This window comes from Heloderma suspectum, chromosome 4 (assembly GCF_057233095.1).
Source record: "Heloderma suspectum isolate Gila_16-S chromosome 4, 16-S_ref, whole genome shotgun sequence".
NCBI lineage: Eukaryota > Metazoa > Chordata > Lepidosauria > Squamata > Helodermatidae > Heloderma > Heloderma suspectum.
This window is the reverse complement of record NC_139461.1, coordinates 315496992-315514259: the sequence shown is the minus strand read 5'-3', so window position 1 is coordinate 315514259 and position 17268 is coordinate 315496992. Positions and strand designations below refer to the sequence as shown.

General features: G+C 55.8%; 1 protein-coding gene across 1 annotated transcript in view; it reads left to right on the top strand.

The window, feature by feature from the left end:
* CDH22 (cadherin 22) overlaps positions 1–9884 on the top strand; it is a 142597-nt gene extending 132713 nt beyond the window's left edge. The window contains exons 10-12 of the mRNA XM_084854897.1: positions 253–370; positions 5994–6245; positions 7496–9884. Of these exons, the coding sequence (XP_084711023.1) occupies positions 253–370; positions 5994–6245; positions 7496–8013 (888 nt within the window). The 3' untranslated portion in view covers positions 8014–9884. The remainder of the gene's footprint in view (positions 1–252; positions 371–5993; positions 6246–7495) is intronic.
* The last annotated feature ends 7384 nt before the right edge of the window (positions 9885–17268 follow it).

Here is a 17268-nt window from a genome sequence, read left to right as displayed (position 1 = left end):
CCCCCGACTGTCCCGCGTCCGAGCTGAGCGCCGGAGCAGGTGGCGGGGCTGGGCAGGATCGTGGCCCTCCAGCAGCGGGGGGCTGCGGCGGGGCCCAGCGTGGGCAGGCGCCTCCACAGGGACGAGGCTGTCCGGCTGCGGGTCTGGCCTCTGCCGCTGGCCTCGCCTCCTGGGCGGCGGGGGCTTGCCGGGGGCAGGCGCCTCCCAGCTCCGCGACGGCTGGCCGGGCCTCAGGGCTGTGCCTTTCCCCAGCTGATACAGACCGTCAGCGTCGTGGACCGAGATGAGCCCCAGAGCGGCCACCGCTTCTCGTTCACGCTGGCCCCGGAGGCCCCTGGCAAGCGCCACTTCTCCCTGCTGGACGTCAAGGGTAAGGCCCCGGCCTAGGCGCCCCGCGGCCCGGCCCGGCCCCCGCGGCCCCCCTTCTGCTCTCCCACCGCGTGCCCTGGCAGCTACCCCTGGCCCGGCCCCATTTCACGCCCCCTCCCACATCTGGGGCCAGCAGCCTGGGTCCGTGTTTATTTCATTGATTGATTTTATTTGCACCCTGTCTTTCTACCAAAACATGGCACCAAGCGGCTTAACAAAGCAATTAAAACTGAGCAGAGTAATAGACCAATGCATTAAAATGCAATAAAAACAAACATCACAGTTACAGAAAAAAACGTTACTAAGAAAACAGCCAACCCAAGAGACCCACAGCCCTTGTCCCAGACGAGCGCCACCTCCCTCCCCACTCCCATACCCCCTACAGCTCCAGCCCCCTGCTGCTGCTGCTGCTGCTGCAGCAGCGGGGGCTGCCTTTGGCTCCCTTGCCGGATGTGCCTGGCCCCCTCAGCCAGGGCCCCCTTTCTCCCCTGACCTCCGCCGCCCTCCCTGGCTCCCCTCTGCTCAATCTTTTGGGCGCTGTATAAGCATCAGTGGTGACAAACTGCCACCAACAGCCCATCTGTTTCTTTGTACAAATTTGTAGCCAGTTCTGAGATGTGATTTATAAATATTGCTGTTGGAGCCAAGATGAGACACTGATGGATGCCAGCCCAGATGGGGACACGACGCTCTTGCTTGAATCTTGCCCTTTTGCATCCTGCACAGCAGCAACGAGGGGCACCCGGCGTGTAACACCGCCCCGTGGCTCCTTGCACCCCCCATCCTTGGCAGCACCACCTGGGGCCTGTGAGCCAGGCAGGGTGGGGTGGGGGGCTGCATGCCAGAGAGGGGCTGTCCCTGGGCCAGCAGAGGGAGGGGCAGCTCTCGCAGGCCTGCCATGCCTGTTGGGTTTGCACTGCTTGCAGATTCAGCTGCTCCGCGTGTTCTGCATATCCAACAGACCCTCTGGCGTGATGTGCCCAGAGGGCGCAGGGTTTGCATCGGGAAAGAAGAGAGCGTGGGGTGAAGGCGGCTGAGCCGCATGGGGCTCCTCTGCGCACACGCATTCGTTTGTCTTGAAGGTTTCTATGCTACCCTTCAGTCCGCGTCTCCCCCCCCCCCCGCCCCGGACTGCATACAACAAAATAATAAAAGTCATACATATGTAGAACAGGGCAAGAAACGGCAGGAAAAGCTGTGGAGACCAGAGTGGGCCACTTTGTTTCTGGCAGGGCTTCTGTGCCTTTAGCACCTGACTGAGAGGCAGAACTCCAAGAGGGGGAACTATTTGCAGGGGTTTAGAATCATAGAATAGAATCATAGACTACTAGGGTTGGAAGGGGCCTACAAGGCCATCGAGTCCAACCCCCTGCTCAATGCAGGAATCCAAGTCAGAGCATCCATGACAGATGGCTGTTCAGCCTCCTCTTGAACGCCTCCAGTGTGGGAGAGCCCACCGTCTCCCTAGGGAATGGGTTCCACTGTCGTATTGCTCTAACAGTCAGGACGTTTTTCCTGATGTTCAGCCGGAATCTGGCTTCCTGCAACTTGAGCCCATTATTGCATGTCCTGCAATCTGGGATGATCAAGAAGAGATCCTGGCCTTCCTCTCTGTGACAACCTTTCAAGTACTTGAAGAGCGCTATCATATCTCCCCTCAGTCTTCGCTTCTCAAGGCTAAACACACCCAGTTCTTTCCGTCTCTCCTCATAGGGCTTTGTTTCCAGTTCCCTGATCATCTTTGTTGCCCTTCTTTGAACCTTCTCCAGCTTGTCTGCATCCTTCTTAAGGTGTGGCACCCAGAACTGGACACAGTACTCCAGATGAGTCCTAACCAGTGCTGAGTAGAGGGGAACTAGTACTTCCCGGGGTTTGGAAGCCATGCTTCTATGAATGCAGCCCAAAATAGCATTTGCCTTTTTTGCAGCCACATCACATTGTTGGCTCATCTTCAGCTTGTGATGGACAACAGTTCCAAGATCCTTCTCACTTGTAGTGTTGTTGAGCCATGTATCCCCCATCTTGTAACTGTGCATTTGGTTTCTTTTCCCTACGCGCTGAACTTGACATTTATCCCTATTAAATGTCATTCTGTTGGTTTCTGCCCAGCGCTCCAGTCTATCCAGATCACTTTGAATTTTGTTTCTGTCTTCCCAAGTATTAGCTATCCCGCCCAATTTTGTGTCATCTGCACATTTGATCAGCATTCCCTGCACCTCCTCCTCCAAGTCATTCATAAAAATGTTGAAGAGCACTGGGCCCAGGACTGAGCCCTGCGGTACCCCACTCGTTACCTCTCCCCAGTTTGAGGAGGTCCCATTAATAAGCACTCTTTGAGTCCGATTCTGTAGCCAACTGTGGATCCACCGGATCGTTGCTTCATCTCGCCCACTTCGAGCAAGTTTGCTCATCAGGAGATCATGGGGCACTTTGTCGAAAGCTTTGCTGAAGTCGAGGTATATGATGTCTACAGCATTCCCACGGTCTACAAGGGAGGTTACTTGATCCGAAAATGAGATTAGACTTGTCTGGCAGGACTTGTTTTTGACATATCCATGTCAAAAACTAGATTGACTAGATGATCTTGGAAGTCCCTTCTAGCTACAGTGCTCCATCTCTCTGCTGACTGCCTGTCCAGAAGCACTTTGAGGCACGGGAGGCCTGCAGGCTGAGCTGGCAATGGTCACGTAGATGCCACCCTTGTTCTTCGCCTTTTATTTATTTTATAGAATAGTAGGGTTGGAAGGGGCTTACAAGGCCATCGAGTCCAACCCCCAAATATTCGTGGTCTATTTCAGGGCAGAAGCCCTCCCAATGCAGCTCACAGCAATAAAATACATAAAAACAATTAAAATATTAAAAGTGATAGAAACAAACACAATACAACAGCAATAAAAACAACAACAAAAGCTGACAATGAAACCAGCAACGACAAGGGCAGTAACAGCAACAACAGCCATCATGTCAAGAGAAGGCCACAGTAAAGTAGTACGTTTTCAAGGCCTTCAAAGCCTGCAGAGCATGGCGGACCTCTGATGGCAGCTTGTTCCAAGGGTGTGGAGTCACTGCAGAGAAGGCCCTCTCACGTGTGGCCACCCACATGACTGCTCCCATGGGTGGGCAAATGAGAAGGGCCTCTCTTCCTGAAAGTGCAGGCAGGCTGATAGGGGTGAAGGTGGTCCTTCAAGTAACTTGACCCAAAAACCATTTAAGGCTTTAAAGGTCAAAGCACAGCTTGCCCACAGCAGCAGCCCCTTCAGTTTGCTGGTGCATCTCCCTGTAAGCTCCACTTGCCGGCCTGTTGGGACTGGTTCTCTCCAGGGGAGGCAGCTTGGCTGGTATGTCTCACAAGGACGGGCTTAGCCTGTCTTGAGCTGACCAAGAGATCACCGTCCAGGACATTCTGCAATGTGAGGAGGGATCCAGGCCTGGCAAATGGGCTGGGCTGCATTCCCTCCTGCAAGTGGGGAGGAGAGAGGCTCTGTCCCAAGCACATGCTTCTGTGCCGCTTTTCTCCTTACAAGGACATAGTTTTGCAAGTATTAAAAAACAGGACTTGCTACCAACTCACAGAATCATAGAAAAGCAGGGTTCGGAGGGGCCTGTAAAACCATCGAGACCAACCCTCTGCTCAGTGCAGGAATCTAAGTCAGAGCATCCCTGACAGATGGCTGTCCAGCCTCGTCTTGAACGCCTCCAGTGTGGGAGAGCCCACCACCTCCCTGGGTAACTGGTTCCATTGCTCTAACAGTCAGGAATTTTTTCCTGATGTTCAGCCAGAATCTGCCTTCCTGTCACTTGAGCCCATTATTCCGTGTTCTGTACTCTGGGATGATTGAGAAGAGATCCCGGCCTTCCCCTCTGTGACAGCCTTCCAAGTACTTGAAGAGTCCTATCATATCTCTTCTCAAGGCTAAACATGCCCAGTTCATTCAGTCTCTGCTCATAGGGCTTTGCTTTCAGTCCCCTGATCATCTTTGTTGCCCTCCTCTGAACCCTCTCCAGTTTGTCTGCATCCTTCTTCATGTGTGGTGCCCAGAACTGGACACAGTACTCTATTCTTAGGCCTAACCAGTGCTGAGTAGAGAGGAACTAGTATTTCCCGGGATTTGGAAGCTCTGCTTCTATTAATGCAGCCCAAAATAGCATTTGCCTTTTTTTGCAGCCATATCACATTGTTGGCCCATACTCAGTTTGTGATCTACCACAATTCTCAGATCCTTCTCGCTTGTTGTGTTGTTGAGCCACGTATTGCCCATCTTGTACCTGTGCCTTTGGTGTCTTTTTCCTAGGTGCAGAACTTGGCATTTATCCCTATTCAATGTCATTCTGTTGTTTTCTGCCCAGCGCTGCAGTCTATCCAGATCACTTTGAATTTTGTTTCTGTCTTCCAAAGTATTAGCTATCCCTCCCAATTTTGTGTCATCTGCAAATGTGATCAGCATTCCCTGCACCTCCTCCTCCAAGTCATTAATAAAAATGTGGAAGAGCACCGGGCCCAGGACTGAGCCCTGCGGTACCTCGCTCATTACCTCTCCCCAGTTGGAGAAGGTCCCATTGATAAGCACTCTTTTGAGTCCGATTCTGTAGCCAACTATGGATCCACTGGATCATTGTTTTATCACGCCCACTTTGAGCTAGTTTGCTCATCCAGTTATCATGGGGCACTTTGCTGAGGTCGAGGTATATGATGTCTACAGCATTCCCACGGTCCACAAGGGAGGCTACTTGATCAAAAAATGAGATCAGATTTGTCTGGCAGGATTTGTTCTTGGCAAATCCACGTTGGCTTCAAGTAATCACTGCATTGTTTTCACGGTGCTTACAGGAGGTGCCGCCCCCAAACTGGACACCATGTGGCCCAGCGGGGCACACTAGGGGAGGGAGGGCGACTTAGCAGAAAAGACCCCTTGCAGTGATGTTGGGGCTGCCTTTCCATGCAGCTTCTGTGCTCAGAATATCTGGCTGAGGTGGAGTCCCCACAAGTAGAGAAATGAGTGACCCACAGTGTGCCTGTGGGCGGGAGTCCTGGGCGGGGGCGGGGGGTGCTAGGGCCTGCTTGCCCAGCTGGGGGGAGCACTCTGGCTGGCCCCAGGAAGGCGCCCGGGCCCACGCTGGCGGCTGGTGAGCGGAGGCCTCCTCTCCTGGGTCTTTCTCCATGCCAGGACGTGCTCTGTGTGACAGAGCGGCTCCCCGGCTCCCCTGAGTGCTGGGCAGACAGGCTGTCCCACCCCCAGGGGCCATGTGCCCCCTTGTGGCATCCACTCCAGGCATCCTTTCCACCCGTTCTGCATCTGAGTGCTTTTCCTGCCTTTCACAGCTGCCTCTGCTTTGGTTCAGGGGGGCTCGTAGCTGTCTGCAGGAGAGGATTGGTGCTTGGGGGGTAGGAATTGAGGGTAGTCGTCTGCAATGGCTCCCTGGGGGCAGCTGCTGCACCTGTTGCTGCCTGGTGAGTGCCACGACACAGATCCGGCCGCTCTCTGGTGCGCCTGGCTGCGCTGGCCACAGGCGGGGCAGCACGGGGGGTGCAGCTGCTCAGCCTGGACTGTGGTCCGCTGAGGTGGCAGAAGCCCGCCAGGGGATGGTGCTGATGGCTCCCTCTCTGCTTTCTCCCTTCTCTGCAGACAACACAGCCGCGGTGCGCACTCGGCACCTGGGGTTCAACCGGCAGGAGCAGGACATCTTCCTGCTGCCCATCCTGGTGGTGGATAGCGGACCCCCTGCCCTCAGCAGCACCGGGACCCTCACCATCCGGATCTGTGGCTGCGACAGCTCTGGTTCCATACAGTCCTGCAACGCCACCGCCTACATCACGGCTGCCTCGCTCAGCCCCGGCGCCCTCATCGCCCTGCTGGTGTGCGTCCTCATCCTCGTGGGTGAGCGCCGCCCCACCCTGCATCCCCTCGGCACGCCCGTCCGCCCCCGCTCAGCTCAGCCCTTCGCCCTGCACTGCGTCTGGACAGGCAGGCATCGGGCTCCGTCGTGCGGGGGCTGCCAAGAGGGTTCCCTGTTGCTAGGGAGACGTCCCCCTCCCCCCCCCCGGCTCCTGGCACATGGATTTGTTGTCCGTGGGAGGGGGATGGTAGGGAGACGAAGCGCTCCTGGCTTCCCTAGGGGTGGGGTGGGCGTTTCTCCAGGGGAGGGCCCTGGAGCAGAGCGGCGGGGGCAGCGCAGTGCCAGGAGCCCGGCAGTGTCTAGGGAGCCTCCACCCAGGCCATTCCTCTTGCACAGCTTCCGCCAGGGCTGCTGCCCACCTCCCCTTCCCTCTTTCCATCCTGCCGCCCGCCGTCCCCATACGCCCTCTATCCACAGGTCTTTTCTGTGGAGGACACCATTGCCAGCCCAGGCCAGTTCCTGGAGGAATTGGCTGCAGGTGGGAAGCCCTCAGCAGCACGAGGCCCTGGCAGGAATGGCTGAGCGGCCTGAGCACGCCCGCGCTGCTCTGCACCACCTCCGCAGCGTCTGCTGTGGCATCCGGCGGCGCCTCCTCGCCCAGACATTCTGGCGCCCCTCTTGCCCCCATCCGTGTTTTGGAACGAGCCTCTGCGGTGCCCTGGAGGAACATATTGAGGAGGAGCACCGCCCACCCTCCCCCCCCCCGCCCCGGGCCCCGCTCCCTGTCATGGCAGAGCCCCTTGCTCTGAGGGAGCCCGGCCACCGAGCCGCCTCCAGCTGCGCTGCCTCTCCTCCCACTGGCCTCAGGGCCGCAGCTCGCCAGCCGCAGCTCAGGCCCCTCAGCCCCCCGGCACCTGCTGCAGAGGATGGCCCTGGGCGCCTGCCCGGTGGCCTGGCAGCCCCGAGCGTCCTTCTGCAGCACGCTGCCCCATCCGGTGCTCGGGGAAGGCTGTTGGCTGTGGCGCACTGCGAAACTGGGTGTATCCCTTGCATGCGTCGTCCGTGCGCGTGGCCCTCCCTTTCCCGCTCGGGGCCTCCGCGCGCGGGGGCAGCGTGCCTCTGGCGGAGCACGTGCTCTGCCCCCACCAGGCCGTGGCTGGGCAGCTCTGCCTGGCTCGGCCCTGCGCTGCGCCGCGCCGCCCGCCTTCCTGGGCCCCTCCCCCATCCCCCCCTCCGCGCACGGCGGTGTTGCCCGTCCCCTGAGGGCCCCCTCTCGCCGCCTGGTTTTCAGTGCTGGTGCTCCTGATCCTCGCGCTGAAGCGCCACCACAGGGGCCACCTGGCCTCAGAGGAGGACGAGGACGTGCGGGACAACGTCATCAAGTACAACGATGAGGGGGGCGGCGAGCAGGACACCGAGGCCTACGACATGTCGGCGCTGCGCAGCCTCTACGACGTGAGCCGTGCCCCAGGGGGCGGGGAGGGGGGCCCCAGCCTGCCCTCCGAGCTGCACTCCCTGCCCCGCTGGGGCCAAGCCCCCGACCTGGACTTCTCCCTCTTCAGAGACTACATCAGCAGGAAGGTGGGGCAGGCGGACGAGGACCCCTCCGTGCCCCCCTACGACTCCTTCCAGGCCTACGCCCTCGAGGGGCCCGACTCCCCGCCGGCATCCCTCAGTTCCATCGCCTCGCACTCCTCCGGCTCTGAGCAGGACTTCTCCCGCCTCAGCAGCTGGGGGCCCCGGTTTCGGCAGCTGGCAGCGCTGTATGCTGGGCGCCCGGGCAGGGGGGCGGACAGCGAGGAGTCCTAGGCCCAGCCAGCCCAGCAGCCCTTCCCCGGACCAAGCGTGCGACGGGCCGTGCTGCCCAGGGCCGCTGTGCGGGCGCGCCAGGTCCAGCCCTCGCCCTCTTCCAGGCAGCCCAGCGAGCGGGGCGGGGCCGGGGATGGGGAGCCGCTTGGAGCGAGGGAGGCCCAGGCCAGCCGAGGGAGGGAGCAAGTGAGCGAGCCGGCCCGGCCCGGCCCCAGTCCGTCGTCTCCCCCCCCCCCCGCCCATCTCCCCCTCCGCAGCTGAGGCAGCGCCTGGTGCCAGCCAGGGCTTCTCTGGCAAATTATCATCTAAATAGATCTGTGTGGGGGAGTCCTTTGTTGTCGAAATTGATTTTGTCGCTAGGTTCCCAACATTTGACGAGCTTTGATTTGTTCAGCAGCATCTCTGCCAAGAGCTTCCACTGCTTCTGGCCTGCTGACTGCGCCAAAGCCTCTGGTGGGGCTTCCCTCTGTCCTCCTCAGCTGGGCGGGGGCACATGGTCTGGGAGGGGGCGTGGTGGCGGTGGCAACCCCAGCAGGCACTCCTGGGTCATTTGCTCCTGTGGTACCAGGGGACAGGGTGAGAGCTGGCATTTTGGATTAAAGCCTTCCAACCTCCTTGGGGGCCAGTCCTCCGGGTCTTCTGCCTAGACAGCATTTCGCCTTCTCCCCCTGGCTCCCCCACCTCCCTTTGCTGCCCACCAGGCGCCCCCCCCCACTTGCCTGCCCACCTGTCCTTGCAGGGAGCAACATAGCCTGGCTGCCCCACAGCCCTTTTCTGGCCAGAAGGTGCACCAGTCTGTGTGGGGGTGGAGGGGGGCCTCACAGGGTCCCCTGCTCCGACCATCATGTGCCCTCCCCAGCCCCAAACGAGGGGGAGGTGCGTGGCCCGACCGTCTGTCACCCTCCAGAAAGGGCCCTGCGCCACAGTGGTGTCTGGTTGCTGGGGAGCTGGTGCCCCCCCCGTTGCGTGTCAGGACATGAGGGAGGGTCTCCTGGGGGAACTGGTTGCCCGGCAGCCTTGCTGCTCACCACACGTCTCCCCCCAAACACGCCCAGGCTGTCCTTGGCCTGCTGGTTGCTGAGGCCCCATTGGCAGGGACTGGTCAAGGGCTCCCAGGGCTTTGGGGTGTCAGCACGGCCCCGGATGCGTTGGGCATCTGGCTCTCCCAGCACAGGGCAGGCGCAGGGGAACCCCTTCCAGAGGCACCTGCCGCAACCCCTCCCCGCTTTCCGGATCAGCGCCTTCCCCCGCCGTCCCCACCCTGCCCGATTCTCCAGCTGTGGCCATGGCAAGCTGCTCGTTCTCAGGATTCCTCCCGGTCTCCCGACTGCCCAGGCCATGAACAGGGCCAGGGGCCTGCCTGCTGCCTCCTCTGGCCTGGCCTGCTGGCCCCTCACTGTGACTTCCCGCTGGTCTTGGAGGGGCAGCTGGGCGGCCCACCCCACCCCCTTTCCCAGGCGGGGGCTGAATGCAGGAGCGGAGGCTGCCGCTTCTCCTCAGGAACATTGCGCTCCCCCAGCCCCCTGTGGCCCTGACCCCCGTTCAACCGGATAGCCAGCCTCACAGGCCATGGGCCAAACAGGGTATGCATCTGATTCTGGCTTCCACACCACCCTATGCGGAGCAGCTGGCCTGGGGACCCCACGAGCATCCCACCCACCGCAGCGAGCAGTGGCAAGTCCTCCCACACCGCTGCCTCTTGCTGTAAATTGGGGCAAGCCCCCGAGCGGGGAGGGGGGGGCTGGCAACTGCGGGGAGAGCTTGACAGTGTCAGCTGTGCTTTGGTTTCTGAGCCAGCAGAGTTGCTCATCTTTGGTCTTTTCACAAGGTCTTTCTTGGACCTGGAAATAAAGGACTTAGTGTTTCCCTGGAGTGCTTTCTGTTTGTTTCCTTTGGGGCCAGGGCTGGGGCAGCTTCCCTAGATCATGGCTACAGCAGCCCACCCTGCCAAGGCCAGGCACGAGCGGCAAGTTTGCACCCCCCCCATGCCCGCACGGCTGTTTGTCTTTGGCAGAACGCCACTCAGCTCGCCTGAGATTATTTTCCATCAAAAGCCAGGTCAGGAGATGCTTCTCCCAGGAAAAGGTCAAGTTTTCGGTCTCAATCTGAACACTGTGACAGCGGGCCTGGAGTCCGGCTTGCTCTGCAGGGGGCTGAGCGAAGGAGCGGGGAGAGGAGCTCTTCTGGCAGCCCCACAGCCCCTGCCCTGGGCTGGGTCCACGGGCCTCCCTCAGCAGGGAAGCCGGCTTGGGGCTCCTGCCTCGGAGAGGAGCAGGGAGTCAGTGGCAGTGTAGCCATGGGCCAGAGAGGCTCTCCCACTCCTGCTGCAAGCCCCTGGCCATCCCTGGGCTGGGCCTGGCCAGAGGCTGGGCACCAGCTGTGTGCTCAGCTGGCTGAGTGGGGCGTGCAAGGGGGGGTCGGTTGGGAAGAGGTGCAGGAGGAGCAGGCGGCTCTTCCCCTCAAAAGTGGGGCGCATGCAAGCATGAGAGGAGCCTTGATGCTGGATCAGGCCAAGGGTCCATCCGTGTTCCCACAAGTAGGACATGAGTGGGGACAGAGAGCCACAGAAATGACCACAGCCAGCCCCACAGGAGCGCCTCGGTACCGCTGGCTGCAGGCGGGGGAACAGCAGCCTCGCCCCCAAAATTGATGGTGCATAAGGGGGCTGGATCAGAATTGCTACTGGTGACTCTTTGAATTAGCATACGGACCTCGAGAGATGCTGAATCCTTCACAAATCATGTGTTTTTGAAATGCATGTAATTTATAATTCACAACTCCTGATTTGTAATTCATGACTTCGTAATTTGCAATTCCCATTGAGCTGGAGGGGCTCAGAGGGTCATGGCTGGTCTATGGAGGAAGAACGCCCCATCCGAGGGCTCTGCTGGAGCCCTTTGCAGTCAGCTGCTGGCTCTGGGGTTGGGGGTGGCTCTCGCGCCAGCTCCCCCCACCCGGTCCTCCATGCCGCTCTGCCACTGGCAGGTGGCGCAAAACGAGGCCTTGTAGGCCCCTTCCAGCCCTACTATTCTATGACTATTCTATGAGGCTGGGGGCTGAGGGAGGCAGCCCGCCCTGTCGAGAGAGGGCAGCGCAGCCAAGGGCTTCCTCCTGACAAAGGTTTTCAGGAAGCGGGGAGGTCCGCAAAGACTCGGGGGGGGGGGGCCAAGCATATTGCGGCGGGAAGCCCCCAGGCGGTGGCCCCTATCTGCCTTTTGCTGCTTGGAGCTGCTCTAGACCTGAGCTCATTGGCTCGCCAGAGGCCCCGTTTCAAGCTCTCCTCAGTAGGTGGTTCCGGTGGTGGCCATGGAGTTTCCGCGTGAGCACTGTGGAGGGGTCTTCGCTGCTAACTGGGGAGAGGTGACGAACGGGGTGCCGCAGGGCTCAGTCCTGGGCCCAGTGCTCTTCAGCATGCTTATGAATGACTTGGAGGAGGAGGGGCAGGGAATGCTGATCACGTTTGCAGATGACACAAAATTGGGCGGGATAGCTAACACTTTGGAAGACAGAAACAAAATTCAAAGTGATCTGGATAGACGGGAGCACTGGGCAGAAAACAACAGAATGACATTTAACGGGGATAAATGCCAAGTTCTGCACCTAGGAAAAAGAAAGCAAAGGCACAGGTGCAAGATGGGGGATACGTGGCTCAACCACACTACAAGCGAGAATGATCTTGGAATTGTTGTAGATCACAAGCTGAGTATGAGCCAACAATGTGTTGTTGTCGTTCAGTCGTGTCCGACTCTTCGTGACCCCATGGACCATAGCACACCAGGCCTTCCTGTCCTGCGCTCTCTCCCGGAGCGTGCTCAAGTTCATATTCATTGCATCCGTGATGCTATCTAGCCATCTCATCCTCTGCCGTCCCCTTCTCCTTTGGCCTTCAGTCTTTCCCAGCATCAGGGTCTTTTCCAGGGAGTTTTCACATTAGGTGGCCAAAATATTGGAGCTTCAGCTTCAGTATCTGTCCTTCCAATGAGCACTCAGGGTTGATTTCCTTTAGGATGGACTGATTTGACCTCCTTGCAGTCCAGGGGACTCGTAAAAGTCTTCTCCAGCACCACAGTTCGAAAGCATCAATTCTTCGGTGCTCAGCCTTCCTTACAGTCCAGCTCTCACAGCCATACATTACTACAGGGAAAACCATAGCTTTGATTAGACGGACCTTTGTCGGCAAGGTGATGTCTCTGCTTCTTACTATGCTGTCTAGGTTTGCCATAGCTTTCCTCCCAAGGAGCAAGCGTCTTTTAATTTCATGGCTACAGTCACCGTCTGCGGTGATCTTGGAGCCCAAGAAAGTAAAATCTGTCACTGCTTCCATTTCTTCCCCTTCTATATGCCAGGAAGTGATAGGGCCAGATGACATGATCTTAGTTTTTTTAATGTTGAGTTTCAAACCAGCTTTTGCACTCTCCTCTTTCACCCTCAACAAGAGGCTCTTGAGATCCTCTTCGTTTTCTGCCATTAGGGTGGTATCGTCTGCATATCGGAGGTTGTTGATAATTCTCCCAGCAATCTTAATTCCGACCTCTGATTCATCCAACCCGGCATTTCTCATGATGTACTCTGCATATAAGTTAAATAAGCAGGGTGACAATATGCAGCCTTGTCGAACTCCTTTCACAATTTTGAACCAATCGGTTGTTCCATGTCTGGTTCTGACTGTTGCTTCTTGACCCTCGTACAGGTTTCTCAGGAGACAGGTAAGGTGGTCTGGTACTCCCATCACTTTAAGAATTTGCCACAGTTTGTTGTGATCCACACAATCAAAGGCTTTAGCGTAGTCAATGAAGCAGAAAGAGACGTTTTTCTGGAATTCTCTTGCTTTCTCCATGATGCAGCAAATGTTGGCGATTTGATCTCTAGTTCCTCTGCCTCTTCGAAACCCAGCTTGTACTTCTGGTAGTTCTCGGTTCGCATACTGCTGAAGCCTAGCTTGTAGGATTTTGAGCATCACCTTGCTGGCATGTGAAATGAGCGCAATTGTGCGGTAGTTTGAACACTCTTTGGCGTTGCCCTTCTTTGGAATTGGAATGTAAACTGACCTTTTCCAGTCTTGTGGCCACTGTTGAGTGTTCCAGATTTGTTGGCATATTGAATGCAGCACTTTAACAGCATCATCTTTTAGGATTTTAAATAGCTCGGCTGGAATACTGTCATCTCCGCTAGCTTTGTTGTTAGTAATGCTTCCTAAGGCCCACTTGACTTCACTCTCTAGGATGTCCGGCTCAAGTTCAGTGATCGCACTATCATGGCTATCAGGGACATTCAGATCTTTCCTGTATAGTTCTTCTGTGTATTCTTTCCACCTCTTCTTAATCTCATCTGCTTCTGTTAGGTCCCTGCCTTCTTTGTCCTTTATCATGCCCGTCTTTGCACAAAACGTTCCCTTGAGATCTCCAATTTTCTTGAAGAGATCTCTAGTCTTTCCCATTCTGTTGTTTTCCTCGATTTCTTTGCATTGTTCATTTAAGAAGGCCTTCTTGTCTCTCCTTGCTATTCTCTGGAACTCTACGTTCAGTTGGGTATATCTTCCCCTTTCTCCCTTGCTTTTCGCTTCCCTTCTTTCGTGAGCTACTTGTAAAGCCTCATCAGACAGCCACTTGGCTTTCTTGCATTTCTTTTTCTTTGGGATGGATTTCGTTGCTGCCTCCTGAACAATGTTACGGACCTCCGTCCATAGTTCCTCAGGCACTCTGTCTATCAGGTCTAATCCCTGAAATCTATTCCTCACCTCCACTGTATATTCATCAGGGATATGATTTAGGTCATACCTGAACGGTTTAGTGGTTTTCCCGACGTTCTTCAATTTAAGCCGAAATTTTGCAAGAAGCAGCTCATGATCTGAGCCACAGTCAGCTCCAGGTCTTGTTTTTACTGACTGTATGGAGCTTCTCCATCTTTGGCTGCAAAGGACATAATCAATCTGATTTCGATATTGACCATCTGGTGACGTCAATGTGTAGAGTCGCCTCTTGTGCTGTTGGAAAAGAGTGTTTGCTATGATCAGCATGTTCTCTTGGCAAAACTCTATTAGCTTTTGTCCTGCTTCATTTTGTACACCAAGGCCATGCCTGCCTGTTATCCCGGTGATTTCTTGACTTCCTACTTTAGCATTCCAATCCCCTATGATGAAGAGGACATCTTTTTTGGGTGTTAGTTCTAGAAGGTGTTGTAGGTCTTCATAGAACCGATCAACCTCAGCGTCTTCGGCCTCGGTGGTTGGGGCATAGACTTGAATTACTGTGATGTTGAATGGTTTGCCTTGGATTCGTACTGAGATCATTCTATCATTTTTAAGATTGTACCCCAGTACTGCTTTTCCCACCCTTTTGTTGACTATGAGTGCTACTCCATTTCTTCTAAGGGATTCTTGCCCACAATAGTAGATATGATTGTCACCTGAATTAAATTCGCCCATGCCTGTCCATTTTAGTTCGCTGATTCCCAAGATGTCGATGTTCAATCTTGCCATCTCATGTTTGACCACCTCCAGCTTACCTTGATTCATTGATCTGACATTCCAGGTTCCTAAACAATATTGTTCTTTACAGCATCGGATTTTCTTTTCACCACCAGACACATCCACAGCTGAGTGTCCTTTCGGGTTTGGCCCAGCCGCTTCACTCTTTCTGGCGCTACTTGGAAATACCCTCTGCTCTTCCCCAGTAGCATATTGGACACCTTCCGACCTGAGGGGCTCATCTTCCGGCGTCATCTCTTTTAGCCTTGTGATACGTTCCATGGGGTTTTCTTGGCAGGAATACTGGAGTGGGTTGCCATTTCCTTCTCCAGTGGACCACATTTTGTCAGAACTCTCTGTCATGACCTGTCCGTCTTGGGTGGCCCTGCACGGCATAGCTTATGGCTTCACTGAGTTACGCAAGCCCCTTCGCCACAACAAGGCAGTGATCCATGAAGGGGCAACAATGTGATGTGGCTGCAAAAAAGGCCAATGCTCTTTTGGGCTGTATTAATAGAAGCATAGCTTCCAAATCCCGGGAAGTACTAGTTCCCCTCTACTCAGCACTGGTTAGGACTCATCTCGAGTACTGTGTCCAGTTCTGGGCGCCACACTTGAAGAAGGATGCAGACAAGCTGGAGAGCATTCAGAGGAGGGCAACAAAGATGATCAGGGGACTGGAAACAAAGCCCTGTGAGGAGAGACTGAAAGAACTGGGCATGTTTAGCCTTGAGAAGAGAAGACTGAGGGGAGTCAGGATAGCACTGTTCAAGTACTTGGAAGGTGGTCACAGAGAAGAAGGCCAAGATCTCTTCTCGATCATCCCAGAGTGCAGGACACGGAATCATGGGCTCAAGTTACAGGAAGCCAGATTCCGGCTGAACATCAGGAAAAACTTCCTGACTGTTAGAGCAATACGACAATGGAACCGATGACCTAGGGAGGTGGTGGGCTCTCCCACACTGGAGGCATTCAAGACGAGGCTGGACAGCCATCTCAGGGATGCTCTGACTTGGATTCCTGCACTGAGCAGGGGGTTGGACTCGATGGCCTTGTAGGCCCCTTCCAACCCTACTATTCTATGATTCTATGAACTGGCTCAGGCTTGCAATGCCCTCCACCAGGCACGTGAAGGCATCTCCTGAGGGTGACTCTGCCTCACACCTCCAGGGTCCTCTGGTGACATCTGTGCTTGTCTCTGCCACATCTCTGCTTCGGGCACCTCTCAGGCTGCCGTGCGTGGTCAGCATCTGGCCTCCCCGTGCAACCGCAACTGTCCCTTGCAGCCTCTGTTCCCAAGAGGAAGATTAATGTGCACAGCCCCTGCAGACCCCCCATGCTGGTAGGGTCTCTTGCTGCCCAGAGAAGCTGGTTCAAGGAAGGGTCTTCTAGCTCCCCAGTACCACAGGCAAACGCCACATGTGTGCACTTTGCTTAACTACTGGCCATAAAACAGAGTTTTGCGCAAACTCTGGGCTCAAACGGCCTTGATAAATTAGAGAGCTGAGCTGAAAGCAGTATATTGAAATTCAATAAAGACAAATCTCCTTGCACCACTGAGGATCAAAACAAACACTCCGGTTCGAAAGAAGGGATCAGCCGCTGGCCCAAAGCAAGACTAGGCTGGGCCAGGATTCCTCCCAGCTCATGAGCCAGAGGGCTACAGCGGGGTAGCTGGGGTGGGCCATGTCTCTGTGGTGTGCAAAAGATCCTAGGCACACCTGCTCACTGGTTCCTTTACTTGCTATAGGTCTCCTGGGTGCTAAATTCTTCTTCGTTGGAAGTGCCTGAACTGGACCACAAGCTCCACTTCCCAAGGATGATAAAAGCCCCTTTAGTCTGTCCGGGGGGGGGGGGGAGTTGGAGGCGTTGAATGCAAAGCAGCCCTGTCCCAGCAGCCACACTCTGAACTGGACAGGGAAGGGCAAAACAATAGTGCCCCCTGACCCTTCCATGGGCCCCCCACCTGCCCCCAAGATCTCCACCTGCCTGAATCTCCACAGGAGCACAGGCACCTATGTAGACAGCAGGAGCTCAAGGTGGGTGGGGAGCTAAAGGGGCTTCTGCATCCCCCTTCCCCATGCCTCAAAGCCTGCCTTCCCCCTGGGCTCCTGTGTGGACCATGGGTGGGGCTGTGGCTCAGGAGCAGAGCGCCTGCTTGGCATGCAGAAGGTCCCAGGTTCGATCCCTGCAGGCGTCCCTGGTAGGGCCCGAAACCCCGGAGAGCCATTGCTGCTGGTCAGCGTCAACAGTACTGGCCCAGATGGACCAACGGTCTGTCTCAGGATAAGGCATCTTCTTACATTCCAATAACAGAAGGGTTCAAGCAATAATTTATTTATTATTTATTTATTTAAAATATTTCTTGGCTGCCTTTCAGGGCAGAAGCCCTCCCAAGGCAGCTTACACCAATAAAATAAATAAAACAAGTTAAAATATTAAAAGTGATAAAAACAATAAAAACAACAATCAAAGCCAACAATCAAACCAACAGCGTTAGCAACAGCAGCAATAGCAGTCATATCAAGAGAAGGCCAAGGTAAAATAATATGTTTTCAAGGCCCTCATAAAAGTCTGCAATTCCGGAGCATGGCGAACCTCCGATGGCAGCTTGTTCCAAAGGTGTGGGGGCTACTGCAGAGAAGGCCCTCCCACCCAACCAAGAAGACGAGGATGAAACTTCTGAAAAGCAAATAGCCAATGTTTTAAGGAAGCATGATGTAGTAGTAATGGGGGACTTCAATTTCCCCGATATTTGTTGGGAGACAAATTCTGCAAAACATGGCCCC